Genomic DNA, 10,899 nt, shown 5'->3' on the forward strand with positions numbered 1-10,899 from the left:
AGTGGTTATTGTTAGTCAGAGAGGTTAACCCATTATATGGCGCACTTGTGGGCACGGGTATATCAGACGGCTTAGGGCTGTAACTTTTAGTTCACTCACAAAGTAGCGCGTGCGTGTCACGTCAGTGACGTTGCAACTACGGTAAATATTGTATGAAATATAGTAGTGGCGCGGCAGCAGCGCCACAGTGGTGCGACTGCAGCGCTAATAACAACTATGAGCGTCCAATTTGAAGACACCCTTAGACTATAATAAATATTCTTCCACTATCGCGAGTAAACATTTTTCGACGGGTTGGTTATAAGACAATGTTTTTCTTTCACTGTGTAACTTGAAAAAATTATAGTTAGGTGCCGCATAGGCTAGACTCGAATCTCGGTGATTCGTTGGCGGCTTAATTTTTGTTTAATGACCTGGTTACAAAACGTAGTAGCAGACTAATTTAGTCCCTAGGCTAAATTATATTACGAGTCGATTATATTTATATTAAGAGACGAATTCAAATTTTTGCCGTACTAATACGGCTCATTTTGCTTGGGCAGGGCAGGGACACTGGCTTTATTTCAAAATTTATTTTTATACAAACGATAATAAACCTAAAAGAAAAATGTATATCGTATACTATACGATACTATATATCAACTGAACTAAATAGAGCTGGTATAGTGTTCTATTTAGTTCACTTCATATAAAAAAAAAACATTGGTATATATACAATTTACAGTACCTATTCAATACAGCGGTTTTCTTGTAAAATTTCCAGGTAAGTTTGTGTTTTTTTCTATCGTGAAAATTTTTTGGAATCGTGTTTTTACATCGTATACTAGGCAGTGTACATTGTCAATTATATTGTATACTTTTAACAAAGGGATTGTGTATTGATTCAATACTTTCACTGATATGCGGAATCAACCAAATACGCTTTGAGGTTGTCAGACTTTTAAATTATCCCTGGGAAACAAGACAAAATTAGGCTCTGCTTTATGATGGATTGCAGGATATAAATCAAAAGACATCAACTCGGCTATATACATATATACGTCGTTTAGGCGTCATTAGTCCTCTCACGCACGTATGCAATCAATGTCATACAGATAGACGGAAACAGGTTTTACAATGACAATTTGACCTACTTGTACTTGATTATTAAAAAAGAAACTGTATTAAATCCAATTTATGTATGTAAGTAACGAATATTTATTGTACTGTGTTGAAAAGTAATAAAAAAGATACCTAGTATGCTATTCCACTTTTAAGTTTTTAATATATCTCTAAGACAAAAAGCTACAGTCGATACAGATAACGCTGAGAGAGCTGTTATATATTGTATCAGATTTATTTTAGTACTTATCTAAAATCTAAAAGCTTTTGAAAATAGTGACGTCGTGATACAGGACAATCTATCTAAGTGACTATATTTCTAACACTTTGTAGCAGTAGAGCTCCTTGTGAAAGAGTTCGGCCAGGGAAGTACTACCTATTTCTATTAATATAACCTTACCTATTTCTGCCGCCAAGCAGTAATGTGAGTATTATTGCGTTCCCATTTTGAAGAGTAAGGGTGCTGAAAAGGGTGATATTACAGGCACATGAGACTTGTCAACTTATGTCTCAAGGCGACGGGCGCAGTGGCAATGTATGGGGTTTATAGCAATGAGTGATAGTGGAACTGTTAAGGGCAGGCGTGTCGCTTACCACCAGACACGACTTGTTTATCTCGTCACTAGGTATCATAAAAAAAACACGAAATGTTATAAATTTTGTATATGTCAACAAGCCATTACAAAAATATAAAAAGCGCTGTTTCCTCTAGTTCGTGACCTTTCCTTTACTGTCCAGTCAGAAAATAGCATTGTAATATCAATAACAACAGCCATCAGCATAAATAACACGTGGTTTAATGTACAAACACGATTGTAGCACCATAGTTTAGCACTTATGTTTTTCCCTAACAACAGGTGCAGTCGAAGTTGCCTTTTGACTTCTATAAGTATCCTATTTATTTTAATAGTTCAAAGAAAATACCCATTGTATATTCTTCACGTGTTCAAGGGAATTAATACACGTTTTTTTTTTCAAATAAAAACAAAAGTGAAATATAATTATAGAACAATAACGTATAATAGTTATAGGTTTATTACTGCCCTCGGAACGAAAAATGGCACAACTGCTGTGTAAAGTACGCATAGTTCTGCGTTTTTTCGTTAAGAGGGCAGATTACATAGAATTAAAGTAATTTCTTCGTCAGAAGAAAATGTAATTAAAACAATTATTTTTCTTTAATGTTATTATTGTTTTTGTGCTTCGTTTTAATTGCATAAAACTGAAGTTATTATTGCTGTCTACTTAATTACTTACCACTGACAGAGTCCAAAGTATAAGTGCTAATATATGGCCATAAACTGAATGTGCCAGTTCCGACTCTAGGCTCCAGTTTCTTCACCAGTATTTCGCCTTGTTCAGAAAATACTTCAACGAAGTTCTCGATGATTTTTGGCCTGAATGCCGGAATCATGATCTTTCGCCGTCTCCGCCATATTGATACTGTTCAAGAATATATTTTATAAGAATATATAAATAACACAGGAATATAATTTGCATATAAATGCGTAAATTAAACTCACAATAATATAAATAATAAAAATAAATGCTCAGCTTTTAGCGAAGGACAGCGGTCAGATTTTACCTGTAGCGCTGGTTTTCGGCAAGCTCGATACGAGTAAAGAACGGACTAGAGCACAAACAATAATACACATAATATGTAGTTATTTTATATACAATACAATCAACAACGTAACATGATTATGGGTCTTATTTTTGAGAAATTGCATTTTCCGAACCGAGCTTTAATTTTATTGTTATTTATATAAATTCTTTGTATTTTTCTATTACGATATTTACGACCAGGTTATCATTTGTAGAAAGTTTACGATGATCTGTCTGTAATATTGATGTCTGAGATACAATTTAAATATAAAGGCCAAGGTCTAACAATATTCACTGTGTCTCAAATAAATATCAAATAAATAAAATAATGTTACCTGGAGCAAAAATGCCTCCATTTCCTAATATATTCCGTAAAAACCGGTGAAGATTGTCCTTGTCTAGGCAATTCTTCAATATCATCTCTAAGTCTACTGGATTTGTTACCACTGAAAAAATATGTAACACGTAATTATTATTAAAAAAGAGGAACCGACTTGGAACTTCGTTTATATAATGTATATGCAAACTGAAACTATAAAGTTAACAATCGGTCACCGAAAATAGCGCGAAATCGAATTGATCCACTAGTTTGCCACCATTGGGGGTGGAATATTTTTTTCAAATTTAATGTGACCAATTACTGAGGTACCCTCTTTCCAAAAAAAAAAGAATCGTCAACAACAGTTCACAAATGCCGGAGTAATCCCGTAACGTACACACAAAAAATACATTAGAATTGAGAACCTCTCCTTTTTTAACCGACTTCAAAAAAAGGAGGAGGTTCTGAATTCGACTGTATGGTTTTTTTTGAAGTCGATTTAAAAGCACATCCATTGTTCAGATATTTATGATTATTAGGGACGTTATTTCGACGCTGACTATACCTACTTGTATTAAGGCAAAAATCGAATAAATGCACAGAACCTACTCAAGCAGCTTTAAAACAATACATTGAAAATTTATTTTATAAGAATACTGTAGAAGAATTTGGAAAACAATACTATTCAGAAACTCTTTCAGAGGCGATGATTGTGATGTCTTTATGACAGGGATTTGACTAGTGGCGCCAACTGTTAATTAAAGTATAGTACGTATTTTTAACATGCATAAAATACAGCTTCAACTTACCAATATACAGTAAATGACCTAGCCACCCTCGAAGAATTCCATTAAATTTAAATGAGGCGTAGCTAAAATTTTGAAGTGTCTCCATTATATCTGAAAATATAGATCACTATCATTCTTTTTCAATAACGACAGAGAAAAATATTTAGTCTTTCGCTTCCATACAGACCATCCAAATATTGTAAAAATACCATGTTCCGTTGGGATAGCGTTGCCAGGGGCCGAATAAAGCCGGTCATAGACTTTTTGGATGTATGTCCGGCCAAACTAGACGCGACGCCGACGGCTTGTCCGGCTTTTTTAGATTTGACCAAGTTTTGTTTCGTTTTTTCGCATTTTGATTTCGTGGAATAGCCATTATAATGATAGACGATTAATTAATCGTTAAAACTATTGTGCGCGCGGTCGTTTTATGATTTATGGCCTATCTACATCGAATTAAACATTTCATTACTATGTATTCCATTTCATTTCATTACAATATGAACATCAACAATCTGTTTTACACATCTGTGTTTTTTTTTAATGGGAGAGTATGAGGAAATTCGAATCCATAGAAGAATGTTAATATACAGGCGCGCGAGCGTGGTGCGAACGGCACGCGAACAGTTCGCACTACGCAATGCACGTGCGCAGTTCGCGATCCTTTGGCAAACAGGCAAATTTGCGGCGCATTCGCCAGATCTGTATTCGCCCTAAGGAACCATTATGTATATCCTTGTGAAAAGAATTTTAACATAGTCAATTTTTGGTCAAGCGTGTGTTGTCCATAAAAATGAATGAAATTGATCAACATTTTTTTTGTGCTGATCGTCTCAATTTCATGAATTGATCATTTCTGTGTATGGACGAATAAAATCGGGACAGCAGAAGTTGGTTAAATTTAATCAAACGTTTTTCATATAAAATGAATAAAATTGACTATTTTTTTTCAATGCTGATGCCAGGCTAGGCCATTAAGGAAATAGAATAGAATAGAAAATCAAAATTTCGAAACTGACACTGGCCCAAGCCTAGCGGCCATCATTAAGGAAATAGAATTGAACTCAAAATTGCATTTTTTTAATTCGTGCGAAAACAGTACATGGAATATATTAATTATAAAGTGTTTCAATAAAATTTATGTATTTTTTAAAACTCAATAAGTTAATAATTGTTTGTTTATTGTTTCGTTGATTGCATTCAAAGTTACATATAATCGTCTGCTTTAACTATCAAATTTGGCCTCTTATTTGGTGACGACTTTAGTCTAATTTGGTTCTCACTGTGAAGTGTGAAGCTCAATTTGTGAAGATGCGGTATTGATATTAGTAATTTAGAACATTTTAGTCCACAAACCGTATAAAGCGTAGATGTTAACAGCATAAGTATAGTTGCGAGCTATTATTATGATAATCCTTTAAAATGGAATTTTTTTTTTCTCTTCAGAACAATCGACAACCACACCAATTACCTGGTCTCAAACTAAGTAATTCCCTGCTCTATGAGTACCAGAGCAACGGAATTCTCTCCGGGGCTCTGTTCGGAACAACTAGATCAGAAGCAATGTTCATTTTCCAGTTGATTCTACCGGGAATCGAAACCGGGACCTCCTCGTCTAGTGTCAATAGTGCAAACCATTGAGCCACCGATGTCCTCGAATGGAATGGTATGGCAAGCTCAAATGTACTAGGTTTGTCACTTATTTATTTATTATTTATTTTATTATACAAACAGATTACAAATTAGGTTAAAAACTAAAGCGATGTAACATAAATCCTTTTGGGTTTTACCGTACATCGTCTTATCGTTTCAATAAACTCTTCAATAAAATAGAAAATTATTTTTCTACTATATTTTTTTATCATAATAGCGACTGCAGGGTACTTTTAAAATTTAAACGTGCGATTGAGTAAAGAACTCATCCTTACAGTGACATGTGGCTACTGGATTCAACAAAAGAACGAATTCCAGGGGATGTGTGAAACAAACTTCTCTGAACAGTAATTAAAAATGTAAAAACATGAATCTTAGTCTTAATTTTTTTATCAAAACAAATGGGACAATTTAGAAGCACCTCCAACATATCAAGTCAGTAGGTATCTAGATGTACATAGGTATATATATATATATATATATATATGAGCAAAATCTAAACCGAAACATATGAATGTAACGCATTTATTATTATTTCCTTTATGGCTGCCACTAGGCTTGTGCCAGTGCCAGTGTTATGAGATGAATATAATATATAAAAATTATGGCGATAATCGTTAGTGTCAGTTTTCTTGTATCTCTTTTATTTTGGTCTATAACGTGATATAACGCTTTGTCGAGAAACTTCTTTGAATCAGACATAAGCATCTGAGTGCCGTGAACGAAATTTAAACTCTACGAAAGAGATCGGACTCGGTAACCGAAAAGAAGTATTACTCTAATGAAAGAGAAACCGAAACGTTTCAACTCCTGCCCGATATCTATAAGAAGAGCTTGACAAATGCTTAAAATTATCCTTATTTCCGTATGTACGATAACAATCAACAACTGAAGAAAAAAGACTTACCCACAGGACTTCCAGTTAAAGTATGTGCGATACCAACAATAGGCAGTTCTTCGATCGGAGCCGGAACCAGAGAGGCCAATTTGTACATATTCCGCCTACGGATTTTGTAGGCCACAAACCACAACACTAACGCGAACGATAACAACAGCCATACCATTATGCTTACACTAATCCAACACGTTACAATCAAATGAAAATCTTCTGAAAAATGTTAGAGAAATATCAGTCTAAGGTTTTGAAAATTCGTACTGATCAAGCACGTTGCAGTCTGAAATCGCTCGCAATTTACTAACAGCTGGAAATATGGAGGTTACTAAATTGTCCAATTTTTTATCACGTGACACGGCATACACGCATGTTTACATTCATATGTCCGCGGCAATAAAAGCAGCTCCTATTTATATGAACATTTTCCTACCACAGTGTCCTCGCAGCTATTTAAGACGACAGGTTACAAGTTCACGGTGATTACCTTCGGAATACAAGGAAGCGACAATTGCTCGAACAACAACCAGGAGCTGTAAATACATGCGATGTACATATATATAGTAACAATGCCTATGTGAACCGTCTTCGATTCTTGCGAACGATTGTAGAAAATTACATTTATTTTGCTGAAGCGTTTTATGTGTACATTGGGTTAGTATTTCTGGCATCGTGAACAACGGATTGCGCGATAAGAGCAATTTGAATATTTTTCGCTCATTTTTGATGATCATTTCACCTTTGTTATTGGAATAAACAGTGTCAGGATCGCAGTTACTGAAAGGCTATGTTTGCCTTCCCTGGTTTGCCTTTGGTGGGAAAAAGACGTGAAATATATGTTTCTAGAAACATGATGTCTTACTTTAGACTGCACAAATCAGAGTAAAAAAATTAAAATTGCGTACGAGTAACTATAAATGTGTGGAAAGTGAATTTGCGTATATAAGAGTACGGGTTCCAAATTTTTTTTATTACTATAAAATGTAAATAAGCATTTAATATCTATCTCACCTGATAGACAGTGGCGAAATGCAAGTGCGAAGTGGACGAGTGAAGTCCACCATGCACACCTAAATAATACTTATCTATTCACTCCCACCCAAACAGGCCCAAACTGTAGCGTTCCAGGGAATAAGCCTGCATCCAGATTGATTTAAGTTTACTCAAAGTGTACTTAATGTACCTAGGCGAATTAAATAAATATGATCGCCATATAAATGTGGAAGCGTAACGCTTCGTGTGAATACTTGGAATATTCACATTATAGGCGGATGCAATCACAGAAATCTAAATAAGTGCCAGTTTATTTAGATTTCTGTGGGTGCAACCCAAGCCTTCACCTAGTTCCCGACGATAGAAATGGGGATTAAATCGTGGAATTCCAGTTGAAGAAGAGGCAAGTTATTGCATTTTAACCTCCTTTATTAATTTGTGCTCTTAAAACATGATTTTATTTTTACTACTGCTCGATTTAACTACTCTACTCTGGAACTTGTAAAATAATCTTTCCTACGTAAATTCAGTTTTTATTTCATATAACAACTACATATATTGTTGTTGACCAAACCAAATCAGGCATTAGTCGTTGCCTCGTACATTGGTACCTACAAATCATATAAGATTATTTATCGTATTTTCCTATTAAGCAATATTCTCGTAATGAAACAATTACGTAAGCAATTTAAAAATATTTATACAAACCATTAACCAAGCACGAGGCTTTTAAGAGGCGGCACTTGATATGACTTAATTGTTGTTCCTGCTACTCAATTATATAGGAACCTTAGGTAATATTTAACATAACTATGTCCTTATCACTCTACTCGTTAGCCACGAGTCAACTTAAAGTACGTACTATTTATGTAAAACAAAATAAAATAAGATCAAAAGTATCAAATCGTATTTTAGAATACAATCGCGGTAAACATCGTCCGCGTGCACAATCTGGTCACGAAATCTTCTTAAACAAATACCTGTATAGACAAATTATACTTCTGATTAATTGAAAATCGGAGACTACAGTGGCAAAATATCTCTAAAAGGATTATGTTAAGACATATCTATAGATGAAATATTCTACACATATTCACTATAGTGTACTTTATCTAAGTGTTAGAACTTGTTTTGGAGTAAAATTACTCTTAAAACATTATTTTCAAAAAAGTTGTAATAGATCGCAACGACTTTGAAAACCTACATGAAACCATTATTTCTAGTTAAAGACAATCATAAAATTCACTCATTCATTCGGAGTATGAAGCTATTTTAGTAGCAGTAGAGCTCCTTGTGAAGGAGTTCCTCCAGGGAAGTACTGCTTACCTTGTCTATTTCTGCCGCCAAGCAGTAATGTGAGCATTACAGTGTTCCGGGTTTGAAGGATTAAGGTGCTGGTGAATGGCAGGCAAATGGAACCTGTCAATTTATGTCTCAAGCTGACTGCCCAGTGGCAGTGCCTCTCAGATCTTTATGATTTAAAGCTCTGAGTGGTACTGCAACAGTTATGGACAGGCGTGTCACTTACCACCAGGCCCACGACTTGTTCGTCTCGTCTCTTGTAATCATAAACAAAAAGATCTACTGAGTGTGCTACTTGGAATGCCAACACACCATATTCATTTGCTAATTTCAACAATAATGTAGAATACCGATTACTTCACTGACCAATTTGCAAAATAAATGTTTGGCTCTCAGAAACAACATACAATTTTTTTCTACATGCTGAACATTTCTTAGTAAAAGGTTGTTTTACTCTATGCTTGTACATACATGTTAATTTAAAAATCTATAATTTAAAAACTATCCAAAGTCTAACACTATCACTTAAGTTAGGTCAATAAGATTCCAACTACATACTTCTCTACAGATCAAGTCTCTAGGGATCAAGATTCAAATTTTTAGGAAATGAAACTATTTTTCCGGATTTAAATCGCGTATATTTGTTTTTTCAAACATACCGTTTCGAGCCTCTTACAGGTCCCATGGTCACGGTTGACTGAGGTGGTACAGTCTTCAACCAGTTATGTCTAATATTGATGCAAACCACCCTATTTTTTTCACTATAGTCACAATACTTATTAATTAAATACCTTATTTTTAATTTTACAAAGAAAACATTCCAATTTACGCTACATTAAATTTTACAAATTATTTTATTGAATGAATTTTTATTAAGTTCAATTTATTATTAATTAATAATAGAAATTAGAATAAACTAAAACATATTAATTAGTACTGCAGTCTTATGTCTGTTTGGGATTTTTCATTAGAGGAAATACTGGATCCCAAACTGGTGGTACTGAGAAACCATCTTCCCTGTTGAAATTAGGATGGTTTTTATTTTCAATGGCCTCTCGCAGCATCCTGGGTAGATAACGGACTTCTTTTGCAAGGAGCTGGGGTTTGTCAAACTTCATTGAATGTGTAGGTTTATCCATGACATGCTCGCAGACTGCAGACTTGTTTACGCGACGGTGTTTGACATCAGCTATATTTTCTTTGACGCGGGTACAAATACTTCGCTTTGTTTGTCCAATATAAGAGAGACCGCACTCACAGTCAAGCTTGTAAACTCCTGCATCCTGTAAGGGGTTGTTACATTTCACGGGTCTCAGGAACTGAGAAATCTTCCTCAGGGGCTTGAAATAGGTTTTTATAGATGCACGCCTGAGGACTCTTCGGATCTTGTCTGTAACACCTCTCATGTAAGGTAAGATGGCATGTCTTCGCTCGACTGTTGGTGGTTTCACACGGGGCCTGCGGATTGGCGTGGAATCTTCAACTTATTCGCATGTAGGACTTGCTTTATATGCTGAAGTTTCCCTGCCAGATGATCGCTGTCGTAGACACCATGTGCTCTCTGAAACAAAGATTTGCCCACGGTAGCTAACTGGCTAGGATGGTGATGGGAATTACCATTGACATACCTATCTGTATGGGTTTTCTTTCGAAATACAGTATGGCCTAAGGTGTTATTAGGATTTCTTTTAATTAAAACATCTAAGAAAGCTAAAGTACCACAATTCTCTTGTTCCATAGTAAATTGCATCTTAGTACTAAAAGAATTAAGATGGTCCAAGAAAGAAGGTATGCTATCTTTAGGTAATATTGTGAAAGTATCATCAACGTACCGTTTGAAAATCTTCAGCCTAGCTCTCTCGCTCCTCGAAGTCTTCTATGAAAATATCGGCAACAACGGGAGATACCGGGAAGCCCATCGCTATACCGTCAATTTGTAGGTAGAATTCATTATTCCACAATAGATAGCCTGATGTTAGGCAGTGTTCTAATAATTCTGCATATTCGATGGACATATTATGTTCCCTTAGCTTTCTACGTACAATTTCAATGCAGTCTTTTACTGGTAGGTTCGTAAACAGCGACTGAACATCAAAACTGACCATGGTGTCATCATCAGTTAACCGTAGATCTTTGATTCCACTGATGAAATGGTATGAATCCTTCACATGTGTAGAAGTGTTCCCTCTCAATGGTGACAGTACCTTGTCCATGTGTTGAGCCAGTTTGTAGGTTGGTGTGTCAAT

The 10,899-nt window shown here is 35.2% G+C and overlaps 1 protein-coding gene across 1 annotated transcript; it reads right to left on the reverse strand.

Moving 5' to 3' along the window:
• Nucleotides 1-2,343: 2,343 nt before the first annotated feature.
• LOC113236893 (cytochrome P450 4g15-like) lies at nt 2,344-6,637 on the reverse strand. Its single transcript, XM_026473104.1, has 4 exons — nt 6,374-6,637; nt 3,835-3,924; nt 3,042-3,152; nt 2,344-2,544 (listed from the first exon to the last, which is right to left on the reverse strand). Exons 1-4 carry the CDS (start codon nt 6,528-6,530, stop codon nt 2,351-2,353), a joined length of 552 nt encoding a protein of 183 aa, XP_026328889.1. The 5' UTR covers nt 6,531-6,637; the 3' UTR covers nt 2,344-2,350.
• Nucleotides 6,638-10,899: the final 4,262 nt, after the last annotated feature.

This window comes from Hyposmocoma kahamanoa, unplaced genomic scaffold, assembly GCF_003589595.1.
Source record: "Hyposmocoma kahamanoa isolate Upper Pololo Valley unplaced genomic scaffold, ASM358959v1 92, whole genome shotgun sequence".
NCBI lineage: Eukaryota > Metazoa > Arthropoda > Insecta > Lepidoptera > Cosmopterigidae > Hyposmocoma > Hyposmocoma kahamanoa.